Below are 16387 nucleotides of genomic sequence, written 5' to 3' on the forward strand. Positions count from 1 at the left end.
ACACTGTAAATAGTAGAACTACTCTCTAACCTGGCACATTATTAAAATACTAATGTTTGCATTACCCACTCAAGTTATTGATTCATGCATTTCATGACTTGATATTGGACTATGCACAGGAAAATCAAAGTCAATTGATTGATTTCTTCAAAGCCCAGCTTAAGTTGTGGAGGGGTTCAATGATCCTTGGAGCCATGAAGCCAAGGATATTGTGCCTCTGGTTGGGTCTCCCATGGTAAACAAGGCCTACGTGAGGAACCTGTCTCCAAAAACACATTTGGTCCTTCAAAAATAAACCCTGCACCCAATTTGAAAATTATATTATGGTGGACGCCAAGTGTAAATCATTTAAATCATTGGACCACACTGTAAATATAAGACAGATTCAGGTCTGATTTACTTTAGCAGAGATACCCGTTTGACTGCTTGGCTAAATTAATTGAAACATTTCAGGATGAGCTGTAAAGGCAAATTTAATTTATGGGCTTTCTTTTTCCTTGATCATGAATGGTTAGAAATTCAAATAATTATTTGAGTTATTTGAAAAGCAGGTCTAGTAATATACTACTTATATATATATATATATATATATATATATATATATATATATATATATATATATATATATATATATATATATATATATATATATATATATATATATATATATATATATATATATATATATATATATATGCACACACACACACACACACACACACACAAGAAAAACAACAACAAAACAAACATTGATTTGATATGCCATTATGAATGTAATGGCATATTATGATATGCCATTACATTGCTTAGCATTTTGCATTTCCATTTTAAGCTGTCTCAAGCACATGAATGCAGGAAGGAGTTCCACCTCAGGCCTCAGTCCTCCATTCACTGCGGTTACATCACCACACAGATTTGGACAGTGTGTTATCTACAAACCGAGCTGACCTGCAGCTCTGGTGTGCAGCATCCTCCCTACCTCGCTGTCATAACAGCTGTTTTTGTATTTGTGTTAGAGAGATCTGATCCATGCACTTGAGAGTCGTGGATGAGCAACAAAGCCAGCAGGGCTGTGAGCATTTGATTTAGATTGTCATCACGTCACTGTTCATTGCTCAAACAGTTTCTGGCTGCGATCCTAATGGTAGAATAAAGCAAGTTTCTGCTAATTCCTGGGCAGAGATCCTTGGGGCTGCATCTAATTCTGTTGTTGTGTTCTTTTGCCAAAAATGGGACATAATAGCTAATCCATTTGGTGTTGTGTAAGTCCCAAATTCTGCCTCTTGCTGGTACATACTGTTTGACTCTCTATTCAGTTTGCTGTGTCATGAATAAAACTGAACATTTTCATAGACTATTGAACTTTGTTCCAACCTGAAAGGCTCATAACCAAAAATGAATGGTGAAATCCACTTTCAATCTAATTAATGGTTCGTAGAGTGAGCCAAGCTTCTTTTGGATGATAAAAACAAAGGCAAAATGTCATCCTCCAAATCTCCTGTAGTTTGATAATACCGTAAAGCCGGTAGCGGCAGTGTTTGTGTGTGCGTGGGGGGCAGGAGGGTTGCATGAAAGCTGTCAGTGTTTTGGAAGATGAGATGATTATGTTGCTGGTGAATGGGTTCACTGAGCTAGAGGTGGCGGATGTTGGATGCAAGGGATTGTGGGTAAAGTGTTTTAATCTCCACCAGCATAACAGCTGCCTTTCCAATCTGACCCCTCCTCTTCATTCCACACGCCTCTGAAATTGATCAGTTATGTCAACTATTCTTTTTTTGTGATGTTCAATATCCAAAGAGCTGGAATCTCGCATACCAGGAAGATAATGTGCAGCCTAGAACGACAACCACAAGTTACATTATTTTCAATTTAACGAGAAGTTCTCATATATAATGCATTATTAGTTAATACATTCATACCACAATCATAATTATTTTATAAGACTTCATTGAAGGGTGTTATTATTAATTCATTTAAAGCCCTAAGCACAACCTTAATCTAAACTGACCTTTACTGTAACCACACAACAACACACAAGTTCTTGCAACTATAACTATAAGCATTCGTAAGATCATCTAGTAACCCTCATTAATGCATGATGATGTCCTGTCAATGTAAATCAACACACTGCCAGAGTTAGATAATGTGTGATTTCTTTCAAAATTTCATTTTATCTGCAATAATTCTGCATAAATATGGGGCAGTTTCCAATGTTCATAATTATCTGGTAACACCCTACTCTCAAAACACTAGTTGATCCAATGTAAAAAAAATAAAATAAATAATAATAATACGGGTTTCCATTGTGCTTTTTTGAGTTATAACTTCTAAGAAAGTAAGTTCTGACTACAAGTTTAAAAATAAGTTTCACTACTTAAAGAATCAAGTTGATCCAAACATATTTTCCTTTGTATTTAAAGGGATTTTATTGCACCTTATACACTCTCACCTCAATATTATTTCAAAAACGGATCATGTCATCAAAACTCAGTAAAGATGACCAGTCACCATCACATCACTGGTGGAGATGGAAAAGGATACAAACACCAGGCTTCCATTCATGCAATGCATGCTGGGTTGCCCAAGGTTGAGAAGAAGAAAATGTTTTTAAATATTATATAATATTATATAACTTATTTATTTGTAATTTTACCCCAATGCAAAAGAATGACTTGAAGTTCTGAAGAATATTCAGTTGGTGTAATTGAACATTAAGAATATGAATACATCAACATAAACACATCTTCAAGATGAGGAACTTCATTTTATTATATAGGGTCATAGGGTCTCCCAAGTTATTCTTTAGTGTATGTGCCAAACATGTATACTATAACTGTTGTTCATGTCAGTTTGCCGTCTGCATTGCTCATTGACCTTGGCCCGTAAAGCTGTGCAAATCAGCATCCTTGGCTTGTGTGTATCGTCACTGTGTCTCTTCCCAGCACCCCGGAGTGCACCTTTCACCATGTGAAAGTTTTTTTTTACTTCAGCTCATCAAGCTAGCACTTGTTCCAACACTTGGTCCAGCTCACAAGCTGTTCCTTCATTTTTAGTTTTGAGCCATAGACAATTTACTTGTGTGTCTGGCCCTGGCTTGTTTAGGAATGTCTCCTGTTTTAGGAGAACGTATCTGTATTATAAAGAAATGTTGGAGAAAAATATCAGTTTATTAACTGGAGTGAACCTGTGAATGATGACTAGCTAGGGTTGAAAAAAAATACTGAACACCAGGTTTTGGTCGCTGATTATTTTGTCTTATGAAACCTCTTCAACAGAGCGTCAAAAATTGCAGAATAACACAGTCAGAGGGCATTGAAGGTTGGTTACTAAACTGCCATTTTTGGTTATCTAATTTGTTTAGCCCATGTTTGGATTTAAGGTTTATTTTTAACTTTTCAGGTGTGTTCTTGTTTCTAGAATAAGCATTACGGCATGCTGTGTAATGACTGTGAATAATACTAATTTTCAATGTAGCTCAAGTTTTTTTAAAAAACAACCTGAAAATGAGAAAGGCAATTCAGCGACAGTGTGTTGGTTCTAGTGTATGGTGTCCTTACTCTAAAACAACCGTCAAGACAATGGCCTACAATTCCACACTCTTCCTACGAACACTCAACTGTATGTCTTTATGAATAGCTACTTGCCAGTGGCTGCCTGCCATTGTGCATGCATGCACACACAAATGTGAAACAAAAGCTGCTTGTTATTTGAAAGACCGAATGGAGGTAAACTGAAACGGAGAAATAAGAGTCTGTTCTGAGGTTACACTGTTTCAGTTCAAACTGCAGTGTGCAATCGTAGTTCAGTTAAAATAACCCTCCTTCCACATTTCCCCTTTGCAGTGGAAGCCACTAAACAGGAAAGTCTATGGAAATTTAAGTTAGTATTTAGCACATTGGTCACGTCACAAAGTTAATGTCTTGACTAAGCAAAATGTTCATACTGCTGTTTATTGTCCTTTGGGGTCAAATAGCTATTATTTTTTATGCTGACAATTTCAGTTTCATCATTATTTTATCTTATTTTTGAGAGTAACTCTGCTTGTCGCAGCCAAACCATTTCTTTATGTAAATATTGGGCATTAATTTCGGCCAAAGAATAGTTTTTAGTCAACATATGCAAAGAAAATAAACACACAACATCACTCTGAAACCTGAAACTTTTTATAATTTCATTATAATTCCAATAAAGACAACCGTTTCCATTCACTGCTGACTTGTACTGCGTTATGGTTGGCAATTCCTAACTTACCTTATTTATGATCATTTCATTTTAGCTTTGGGGAGTTTTCAGACAAATTTCTCACATTCATTTTCGACATTCCTTATCTCAGCTCAATAACCTGCATGTCGCCTTGATGCCTTGCAACTGTAAATAAAGGTTCAAAGTGAAGTGTCACGTTAGCTCTGCAGACTAAACAGTCTTTTGCTTATCTTGTGTCAGACAGGGAACACTCAAGAAACAAGCTGTGTGATCTTCTCACATTCGTCATGTGGTACACCTCCACTTGGTATATATACTGTATTACACTATTTATGACGTTGGCAAATGGCAGTAGAAGGCAACCCATTCAATTGAATGCTATCAACATGCAACATGGAAGGGTGACAGCGTCCTCTTTGACGCAATAGGAGTGAGAATATGGAGGTTGTTCCAGGATAATTCTTCGAAAAGGTACAAGTTTCACTACTTGTTGATATTCAAACTCTCCTTCTTTCTGTATTGTAGTACGAAGTTATGGACTTCAGCCTGCGAGATGCTCTTGGTGGGGGCGGAGGTGGAATCCAAGGTGGAGCTCCACCCGAAGCCCTTCTGAAGAGAGACTTTGTGGACGCTCTCTCTAAGGAGAGCTATGATGACAAGGTCGGAGAGACCGTCACTAAAAGTGACTATCGACCTCTTCTGGATGGGAAGGACAACAAGAGTGGTAAGTAAACTTGCTCACTGTGGTGTCTTAAAGGGTTGCATGAAGTTTCACAAGCGTCTGATGGAGAGCATCCAAATGCAGATGAAAGTGCAGTAGCACGACACTCGATGACATGGGGAAGTTTTGACAATAAAAATGCTAGTTTTAACCATGAGAAAGTAAATCTGTCTCCAATCTTCAGTGGTCTTCACCTCGATCATCTCTTCAGATGTCAGGCCCAATGTGTGACATTTGCTCTGTGAGCACCAGACCTATTCCTGTGATTTAGTTATTGTGTTTCTTTCAACAATTTTCCATTAAAAACTACAAAAACAAAACAAAATCAATAACAAAACAAATCATCATAATAGTGATCACCTCCATCATGTGTCCTCATGTTTTTATGTTGCCACGCTGGTTTAATGTGTGAGAGTTTGTCTCTAAAAACAATTTGGTTTTTTTTCTAATTACTTATCTATGTATATAAACTCCATACAATTCTCTGACTTGAAGTGACCCAAAAATGGTTAGCTGTTTTATCGATGACCACAGTTGACCTATTTAGCGTTTAGCTATTCAGCGTTTGTCAGTGAGCAGCTTTCTGTTGATGGAATATCATTTTGACAGAATGCAAAGCGACAGTCAGCCGCTCCACTCACCTTTGCTGAAGCATGCAAACAATGGATGTGATACACGAGGGTGGAGGAAGTGTTATGTGTCGTAGCAAATGGGAGGATTTGAGGACAGAGAGCTGAACGGATGGAGACTCAGGGAATTAAATAGAGCAGACACAAAAGCCCTTCAGACTCACACAGACATGGATTATCATAAAGAGGCCATTGTCTCAGATTTAAAGGGGAAGCAAAGGCATTTTGTTAAGGATTGGAGTAACATTAGTTATCCTGCAAGAGGCCAGCTATATGTGATCATATTTCAACCAGGCTTATTCTCTATTGTGGTTCAGTCTTTCAATATAGACACCAGAGAATCTTATTTATGATCCTGTTTTGCCAAATTTAGACAGGACACAAACACAGATGAGCTAGGGGAGTAATAAGGGAGGTGAAGGTAGTTTCTTTGGTTGAGATATGGAGGCAGGGATAGTAACAATTTTACCAAACTGGAAATATGACTTTTCTCTTTCAAATTGTACAATATCATGGCATGACAGCAACAAACACATGGAGTGGCTATTGCTTATTTTTGTCTGTTTTTCCCCTGACATCTCTGTGCTTTTGGGCGTATAAAACAGCATGATTGTATGTGTAGCACCGTCAATGACAGGTGGTACAGAGCTACCCTTCGAAAATCGGTTCCATGGGCTTGTTTTTTTTTCCTTTCATCTGTGACTTAGGATTCGAAAACAAACATCTTCAAATGTGGAGTTGTGTAAATGTACATGTCCAACTCTAAAGGAAAATTTTAACAATTGACCAGAGGTCAAGCAGGTTGTTTGACTTAACTTGTGCTGGAAGTGGAAGTGGTGACTGGTCACAGTGTTTTGAAATATTTCTTACAGTACAAGTTGTGCTCGTCTTTGTTAAAACTGAATATCATGCTGCAGTTTTAATTATAGTGCTGTGTTTATCCTTTTTCCTTCACTGTCTTCCGTTCATTACTCTCAGGCCTGAAGCAACTGTGTTATTAGTGTCGCTAACATCACGCACACAAACTCAGAACACAGTTCAGCCAATGGCACAGTCCTGTTCAACAAGTTGCATATTAAGCTGTCACTTTCATGTGCAGCAGTTCAGAGCTGCAGGCTTATCATCTTGGTAGCACTTCCTGCGCCTGGTTCTTGACTTTTACTTGATGTGTCATTAAAGGAAAAGAAGAAGACAAAGACAAAGAGGGGAATGACACAGTAATGTATGGTGTTTCTGAAGGAGTCAACATGATTTGAAAGACAGGGAAGCTGTTGATAGTGCTCATAATTACTGTTGTTGTGGAGATCACCTAACCCAAGGCTGAATCAAGGACAAGACCAAGGTCAGGCCTGTCTAAGACCGAGGCCAAACTGAATCCGGAGCATATTATTCCAAATCCACTCAAACCAATTGAACACCACTAAAATCAATCCACTTCCAAGTTAGCAAATTTCCATCTACGCAAGTTTTATTGAAATATGTTTGATCATTTAGAGTTTTTCTGTCCACAAACAGAGGCACCAAATACGTATACCATAAAAAAAAGAAAAAAAAACAGCACCCCAAAAACAATAATACATTGTCGCAATTTGATATTGCAACATTGTATAAAAGGTATTCGTGGAAGCTTAAAGATAAGTATAATTCCATTAGAAACAGAAAGAATGAGTAGCCCAATTACAATCAGAACCAATCAATGCACTCTTTAATGGTTATAGTATAAGAATATTCCTAATTACATTGACATGTTGAAGCCAGTTGTTTCCAAAAATAACGATATTGGCTGCCATATCTTCCTTATTCCTCCAAAGGTAGATGTCTGACTAGATCCATCAGCCACTGTGTAAAAGTGAAAGGCCTTCCATTGAAAAAAAAATAAGATGCTTTGCTAGTAATGTGGTGAATGCTACTGTTTTTTAGAAGACTCATTTAGATTCAGATGTTGTGAGACCCCAAATATGGCAAGCGTTGCCGAAGGCATTGTCGGTACAGATAGAGCACCAGAAGTAAATAGAAAAAATTATTAGCCAGAAATCATACTTGTGAGCAGGACCAAAACGTGGCCAGAAAGCGTTTACTCTGGTCACAAGTGGGATCAAAGTCAGGTGTAAATTGTCTGTGAACAACCTTGAATTCAGTCACTCCATGTCTCATACAAATCGATGAAGTATGTAAAAGGTTATTATGCCACATTATGTCTGTACATAGCAGTTCAGCAATGACAGGATTGTGCTAAGACTGAGTTTAGATCCAGTTGATTCCGAGACAAGAATAAGGCCTTAAAAATGTTGTCTTGAGTCCGGCCTTGAGACCAGTTGTGAGTACTGCAACATCTCTTATAACATGCAGTAGATGTCATGTTGACTCAGATGAAGGACCATCTGGACTACTCCTTCCCATTTTTTCCAAGTGTAGCTGCATCAATTCTTCCTAAGATAGCAAAGCTAGACTGGAATTATCACTTCCCTTGTATAAAGAGCAATCTCATTGCATTCACAGCTAAAACCTGCTGAATTCTTACTTACACAGTGATGAATGCTCAATATTGTTTTATTTATTTATTTCAAGGATCCAATAATATAATGCTGTTGATGAATATTGGATAATCAAATGGGAATTGACTGTACCCTTATACAGTAAAATTCATAGAGTTACAGGGAAAAAGGATGATTGATATTCCCTCCCTTAAGGGATCAAAGTTAGAAAAACTATGTTCACTGTTTCTGTAAGATAATAGCTATAAGGGAGTTCATCTTGATGTAGCCATCTATAGGCTATATATGTTTGCATATCTCAGATGCAACTTCCTGCCAGGATTAAATGTCATGTTTATTCACTGACCCCTCCATTATCATCATAGTTTCTTTTGTGTTTTCCAACGCATAACTAATATTTTCTTTTCGGATGGTGAGTGGCAGAGGTTACAAGTGGAATTGCTCACAGTATTTCTCAGGTTCCCTTGTTAAGAAACATGGATTTGACCTTTTGGTTCTAAGCTGTACGACAACAGTGAGTCAGCTGTCTTCATTTCCGTTGTTCGTGTTCTCTCTTGACCTTAAACCTTTTTTCTGGTCTCTTTTTCTTGGCACTCCACCCCATTCTTCCTTATCCCGTTATTGCATCTGTTCAACATATTTAATACTATCATGTGGAAAAGTCCTCTAAGCCTTGCAGTCTCCAACACAGGGATGGAAACTTCAGCTCCTATGAGAAACGTCAAATTTTCTCATCCAGGAAAAGAACCAACCAGCCGTTTATACATCCATCTTTTTGTATCACTGTTCCGTGTGTTCCATGTGAAAGTGATTCATCTATATGAATATACATTTTTTTCCTGCCAAAGATTCAAAACACGACAATAACGATCAAATCCAGCATAAACCTTGCTCTGTTTTTCTTTCTGTCTCTCTCTCTTTCTGCTCTTTACACTCACACGTACACATACAGTGGCTGTCACTTTTAATAAACATTCAGTCAGAATTTCTGCTGAGTTCAGCATGATTAGTGGAAGGGAACCTTGTCCACTACCAACTTCCTGACAGGTCAACAGGCTGGATGAGCAGATTTTACTTGGAAAGTGTCAGCACAACTGAGGTGGCTCAATTTAGCTTTTGGTGCGCAGTGTGCCACTTAATCCATCCAGCATTGACCAATGCACCTCTATAATACTGATAGTTATCTACACATTAACCATTGTCTAACCATTATCTTATTGATCGCCAGATTTATTGTGTTTGAATTTGGATTATTTTCACTCTCAAATATGTATTGAAAGAGATATACAACCTTACAAAAAAACCCAAGTTTAAGGGTGAAAAAAGTCTATCTAAATTTAGGAGCAGTGGTTCTCTGAGTAACAGGGAGACTAACAGTATCTTACAAGGCTGATGGATATTGCCTTTGTGCACTCCATTTGTATAAAGTGCACTTCAGCAATTCCTAAAACACTTTTGGGCCACTGTGGATATAAAAAAAACTGCAGTGTTTTCAGCAAGGAGGAGTTCTTGACAGTGGCAAGTTATTGTAATAATGCAATGAAGGTCTGCAGCTGTATATTTTTTTAACCAAAAAATTGTTTTGTGTAATTAAAGGGAGGCAAGCTGAGGTACGCACTAGACTGATCACAGTTTGGTTTCAGGACACACACCAGTGATCACATGCAAATCTATAGATTGTACTATTGGCTATAGATACTTTTATGTGTCAGTCCAAACATTTTAGTTTTTCTGTAAGCTTCTTTTAAATCATAGTTTTGGGGAGTTTGATGTCACATCCAAGGTTATTTTTTGCAGTCATTCTCCATTTTGCTTCTTGAGAGAGAGCTTTTAGGTCAGTGATGCAGAAATGACATCAATACTGAAGTTACAAGCAAGTGTTGGTGCACACTGACGACCTCCACTTTGTCTATGTCATTTCAGTCAGGCATGCACGAACTACTGTCTACCATCTTAGTGAATTAATTCGATTCTTCCAATATTCTGCAGGTACTAAGGCTTCACAAGCCAGAAGCAGTTATCTTGCTCCTCTTGTTTACTCTGGCGTGTGAGAGTACTTCTATCCTTGTGTAACTATGGTGATATACCCATGAGTGACATGTTGTGTCCTAACACCTCAGTGTCAAAAGTTGCAAACACATGCGCCCATACAGAGGAGCATGTGCATTTGAGAGTTTTGGTGACAATATGTTTGAGGCAGACATTGATGACTGAGGACAATGGCTGATGCATTGAAGGTCAATTACTCATTCTGCTGCCTGGTGGCAGGATTTCAGGTCACCATGTGCTAACGGAATATGTGTTTTGTTCTTTTTATCCTCAGGCCCTGGGATGATGTCATCAATGTTTTCCGGGGGACGTCAAGATCCACCTGTGCAGCCGATGTTTAACACTGACTACTTTTCTGGTGAGAACATGGTGGTGTGAAACCCTTCTACTGAGTTGCTTTCCTTTTCTCTCCGGCTTGTACCTCCACCTCTCCAGCTTCTCCACCAACTCATCTTCACTGTCACTACAAATTACATAAGTCAGCAAACCTCAAGGTTTATGGAGACTCCTCCCTAACCTCGTCTATCATGTCCTTCCCTAACTTTGTCTATGTCACCTTCCCCACACACTTCTCTAATGCTCCTGATGTACAGTACCACACTTCCTCTCTTAGAACTCTGTCGTAGGCTTTCTCTTCTGACCTTCTCTGTACTCATCTGTCGATCAGAGAGAATAACGGGTTTGTTGTGCTCTTTCGCCGAGAGCCTAGACATCTGTTTCACACCTTCATGGTGTCACTCATCAACTTGGTCATTCCAGAATTTGTATCGTGGCTGTTCTTAAAAAATGAGCAACAGATCTACTTAGAGTTCAGTGTTTTCTTTCCTAAACATTTTCACAACACTTCCATCCTATGCAGAACTGCCCTCATGTCTGTCATTCCCTCAACTGTCCTCCATCTCACCTTCCCTGAAGTACTCTGTCCATCTTTCCTCCACACTGTTCACTAAATAACACATTTACTGACTGAAGCCTAGTTATAACAGACTATTCAAACTTTCACGCACAGGTGCTACATGTGTTTTTGGAAAATGTACATTTTTACATGTGGACTCACTATTTCCATTCAGTTATGTCAGTGTTGGATACTGGAGTATCTGTTCTGTTGCACACTGACACTGTAGAGGCTGACACATGAAATCCAGTGATTCATTTTTCTGCACTAATCGAATTTCCACAAGAAACTGTGAACTGGAAAGCTGTTGACTAGCAACCGAAAGTAGTGCTCTGTCAAGATGTATTTCAGGTTTTGCTTATAGATACACTTATTCACTAATAAAAAGAAATGTGTACTGCCACCAAGTTATGATTTTTTTTAAAATATGTAACTTACATTTTTATTGTAGATGCACATATAATTATCCATTTCATAGTGACAAAACACTTTACATTATGCATGAATATACAAAATATATATAGTAAAGAAGATGGCAACATAGACAAAAAAACAAAAACAAAACAACGTACAAAAACACATTCCCTTCCCTAAAATAAAAGCAACAATAATTAACATACAGACATAACAGACATAAAGTAGACATATGTGAAACCTGTGAGGAACAATTACATTAACTTTAAGATTCACATTTTTCTATGAATTTCACTCATTTTTCAAGTTTGTTTTTTTCCATTTGTTTTTGATATATAATGTATTTTCTTTCTTGTATCCCATTAGATGCCCATATAATAATGATATTGCTTCAGTAATGATATTACCATATGAGTGAATCAGTATAGGGTGATTTTTTTTTCGGTATTTGTCATAATTCTCTTGTCATAGTAGTCTCTTATTTGAAGATACATAAAGAAATCATGGTTATTTAGTTTAAATGTATTCTATAGCTCATGAAATGATTTCACAATTCCTTTCTTTTATGGTATGCTGTAATCCCTATGTATTTATATCACTGCATCATCTGTGAACAGGTTCAATTCATGCTCATGGTTATTAATTTCTATACCTTTTGTATACCTTTTACCTGATCGCTTTGTCTTATTACCTGCCCCAATGATTCTGTATACAAAGCAAACAGCGACGGGCTTAAGTAGCAACCCTGCCTCGCATCCTTTAGTAATAGTAATTTGCTGTATAGAGAACCATTAATTTTTACTTTAGCCATCAGCTGGTTATAAATCATCTTGCGTTTTCATTAAACCTAAATTTGTTCAATGTTTGATATAGAAACTCCCAATTAACACGATCAGCATCTAAATTTATTAATGCATGTGATATGTTATACTTTACTTATTAATTATGATTATTAATATTACTATTAATATTATTTACGTAATGTTCTCCTGATATTATCTTGTGTTTGGTACAAATCCTGTTTGATCTTCATCTATAAGGTCTGCGACAAAGCACTGTTATCTTCTTGTAATGACTGATGCAAAAAGTTTATAGTCTTCATGGAGAATTGAGATTGGAGGGTAATTTTTGCAATATTCCTTATCGTTTAGGTAGAACTGTGATTTTTGGCTTTTTGCCAAGATGGAGGCACAGTAGTTTTTGAAAGTACCCAGTTAAAGGTAGATTGAAGTAGATGTGTCAACTCATTCAAATTTTCTCTACCATTCTCCTGGAAATCCATCACTTCCTGGGGATTTGATTGTTTTTAACTTTTCTAAGTTGTTTCTAACTTGTCCTTTTTGCGTACAGTTTCACTTTCTTTGGGTTCATATTTTAAGCGATGAATTTCCGGAGCTCAAATTGTATTTACTTGTGTCTCTACCCTTTGTTTCTGTAGTTCTCCTGGCAGCTTTTGGTCCTGCTTTATAGTAATTTTGCTATCAGTATTGTGCTTTAATCTCTACTTCATTTTGTAGTACATTATTAATATAAAGATCAGTTTCATGATTATCGTTGTTTAATAAGTAATTGTGAATTTCTGATTTTATTTTTTCAACTATTGATCTATAATTTAGAATCCCTACGTTCATGCTCCATGGTGTTTCTTTTTGCCGGTATTCAACATTTATATTTAGATATACTGCACTGTGGTCTGACACATCTGTCACGCCTATTTTACAATCTTCGAAAACACTTTGATTCTCTTTCTGCATTAAGAAATAATAAAGGCATGAATATACTTTGTGGGATGCTGACAAATGCGTCTAATCCCTCTGGTGAGGATGAAGATCTCTCCATACATCAAATGCCCATATATTTTTAACTATCTTTGCAAATAGGTGTATGCTTCTTCTCTTGCTTGTTGTATCCAGGTCTGTATACATGATCACATTGAAATATCCGCCACATATACAAACTTCATCTAGGTACCACAGCAACACATGTTGCTGCTATAAACATTATTTAATCTGAGAGCGCTCTTCCAACAGTGTGTGTTGTAGCTTCAGCACCATGGTCAGCTCTTTGCGCCAACTGTTGGAGGAGACAAAAACTATATACCAAAAAATTAGGGAACCATCACGCCTTCTTCTGAACTAGTAAAATTTTAGGTTGCAACTTCACATGATTTGTGCCACTGTTATGAATCTTTCCATTGATGTGGTGCCGTTTTTTATCATTCAGGATTCTCTCAGTCTGGTGTGACTGGGCCTCAGTCTGGAATTGGAGGGCCAACCAGCCTACCACCATTCCAGACCAGCATGAGTCCAAATCTTAGCCAGCCAGCAGGAGGCAAACCCATGGACGCACAGAAAGGGTCTGGGTTGTTTGGATCAGAGCCCAAAACAAGCATCAATACCAGCCCTTTTAAAGTCAGCGATCCATTTTCGACTGGCGGCCCAGGATTCCAAAGTATGGATCACACTGCAGGTATCAGATCAGAGTTTTATGCATGTGTTATGCTTCAGTAACAGGATGGTGGCAAATATATAATCACTCCCTGAAATGTGATAATAGAAAGATGATGCAACTAAATTGAATCTACATCTAGCGCTGGCATGAGGAAACGTGAAGAGACACATTTTGAGCAGCAGAGGGCAGCATTTTCCGTTTGATACACTAGCAATGACTTGCAACACAGCACTCCTGACGCCGACCACCTCCTTTCCCCATGTGCGTCATAAGCTAATGGACCACAATGATAGACGGACCGAATCAGTGACCAGAATGACCATAAATGAGGACTAACGTTTTCATGTTGGACATTTTACATATAATGCTTTAAGGTCATGCATTTGTGCAGGTATTTTCATGATAATATCCTAAAATTAATACTAATAATCAATGCGGTCCACTGGGTGTCTGTAATAATAACATATGGTTTGCATCCTCCTGGTTGCATTGATGCTTGTATCATGTGTAATAGATAGAATTTTTTTGTATTTAGAATCCACAAAAGCAGACAAGATCGTTGTCCTTTTGAAAAGATGTGACAGAATGATCAGTATTAAATCAAGTATCATCAGTGGTTTCAAAATAATTGTTGTAACAGTATCATCACAGGTCAGCAAATTTACATAGACAATACAAGATGTCATATTAAATCATTTTAAAAGATGATATATAAAATCAATATCATTGCAAATTATAAATTAATTTCTTTGAAACTAGTGCTTAAATTGTAAAAAAAAAAAAAAACCTGATGTGCCATTTCAAATTCCTAATCTATTTTCCTTCCCATGAGGCAACACATTCATGTAAAAATATATAAGTGAATAAATTCCAAAAGACCGTTGAAGCACTGTCAACATCTCAACGTCTCTTTGAATGTTTATTTTAAATTAAAAATAAAACAATGCAATTTCTGTTAATCTCATAGGGGCAGCACCTGTAATCAGAGCATCATTTGACCAGAAACTATTTAAAAATGCTTCAGAAAATATAACAAAAGCAGCTCTGCAAACAATGGGATTTAAGGCAAATGTTCCATGTTGATAAAACAAGGCATTTATACATGCAACATGTGACTATATGGCCATGCAGCAGAGTTGCATCTGCATCCACATCTGCATCATATGCAGATGTTACTGCTTAAACTCTGTGCTGATTACTGGTGGGTCAAAGGGAAAAGTTGCAACCTTATGTGTAGGGATGGATGATAACTTATCGTACATGATATACCGCCAAAAACAATCCCCGCGATGAGAATTTAGCATCTCGAAATTCGATGAACACAAGACACTCGCAGCATTGGACTTGCATGCATGAAAATGACAAGACCATGGTAGCACGCCGTGCTCTCCAGCTGCTTGGCGTTTGACAGCCGACACTGGTGTGTGACAGTTATGAAGAGTTTGGTGGACTTTTGGTTCACGATCGTAGTTTTAAACCTTTAATACAGGAAACTTTTGCTGAGGTTCTATGTTCGCGTTTGTCTGCCTTGGTTGATATCAACACAGGCAGAGTCTCCTGCTGCCGGGCCATGCCGAAACACTGTGTTAGATATTTGATACTGGCGGCTTCTGCATCTGGTGAGGATGAAGATCTCTCCATACATCAAAGAGACCAGTTTCTATCTAACTATCGTCTTCTTCATCCCCCATCAGGGTTCACTGATCTTGGACACACTCTCACAGGCAGTGCTAATGCCACAACCCAGCATCAGTTAGGGACCATCAACAAATTCTATTGGTGAAATCTTCAAACATGCCAATTGAAAATAACATTTTAAGAGAGAGAATTGTGAAAAGATTTTTCATCACACTAGACAAAGAGATTTTGTGAATAGAATATGACTGAATGATTATTTATTCACATTATTTCTAATATTTCTTCAATAGCATCTAGGAAATGTGCCCAGATCGGTCCATAGTTAAAGTAAACTGTCAAGAGACATGAGATACATTGAATTTCTCATCTGTACACTTGGTTAACTGTCATACTTAAACATAAACAAATGATGATGTTTGCAGACAAACTCCACAAATAAGTTTAATCATAAAACGGTTTCAAGAGACACTGTGGCCTGCCCAATACTTGTATTAGAATGAAAAATTTATTATTAATTTGTGATGATAATTCAAAGAGTTTGTTACATCGATGTCCTCATATTATAAGCACACAGACAGAGGGAACCATATGATGTGAACCAAGTTTGCATGCATGGATGAAGGGTTGCTGTTGTGTTCAAGCATGTGAGCGAGCTCCTCTTTCATTTTGCATGCCAAAAGCACAGGTGTATAAATTGTGTTTAATCCTTGCTTGCTGCTTAATCCAGCGCTGTGCCACTGAATTCTGGTGTTGATGACTGTGAATGATGATTACAACTTAAATATGCAGCCAAGTTGGCACGGTTTTATTAGAATTGAATTAATAATATTGTTGTGTAAGTTGACCAAATAGTGAAATGTGTGTTTTGAATTTGTTTTGAGTTTTGGAAAAC

The 16387-nt window shown here is 37.5% G+C and overlaps 1 protein-coding gene across 5 annotated transcripts in view; it reads left to right on the forward strand.

Annotated features, from left to right (window-relative positions):
* LOC128769139 (microtubule-associated protein 4-like) overlaps positions 1 to 16387 on the forward strand; it is a 50425-nt gene that overhangs the window by 5866 nt on the left and 28172 nt on the right. For 4 of the 5 annotated variants that reach the window (XM_053882483.1, XM_053882484.1, XM_053882486.1 and 1 more), the window contains exons 2-4: positions 4729 to 4927; positions 10372 to 10455; positions 13630 to 13875. In XM_053882483.1, the coding sequence (XP_053738458.1) occupies positions 4738 to 4927; positions 10372 to 10455; positions 13630 to 13875 (520 nt within the window). In that variant the 5' untranslated portion in view covers positions 4729 to 4737. The remainder of the gene's footprint in view (positions 1 to 4728; positions 4928 to 10371; positions 10456 to 13629; positions 13876 to 16387) is intronic. The other variant, XM_053882489.1, reaches the window with a different exon arrangement.

The sequence above is a fragment of the Synchiropus splendidus genome, chromosome 13, assembly GCF_027744825.2.
Source record: "Synchiropus splendidus isolate RoL2022-P1 chromosome 13, RoL_Sspl_1.0, whole genome shotgun sequence".
Taxonomy (NCBI): Eukaryota; Metazoa; Chordata; class Actinopteri; order Syngnathiformes; family Callionymidae; genus Synchiropus; species Synchiropus splendidus.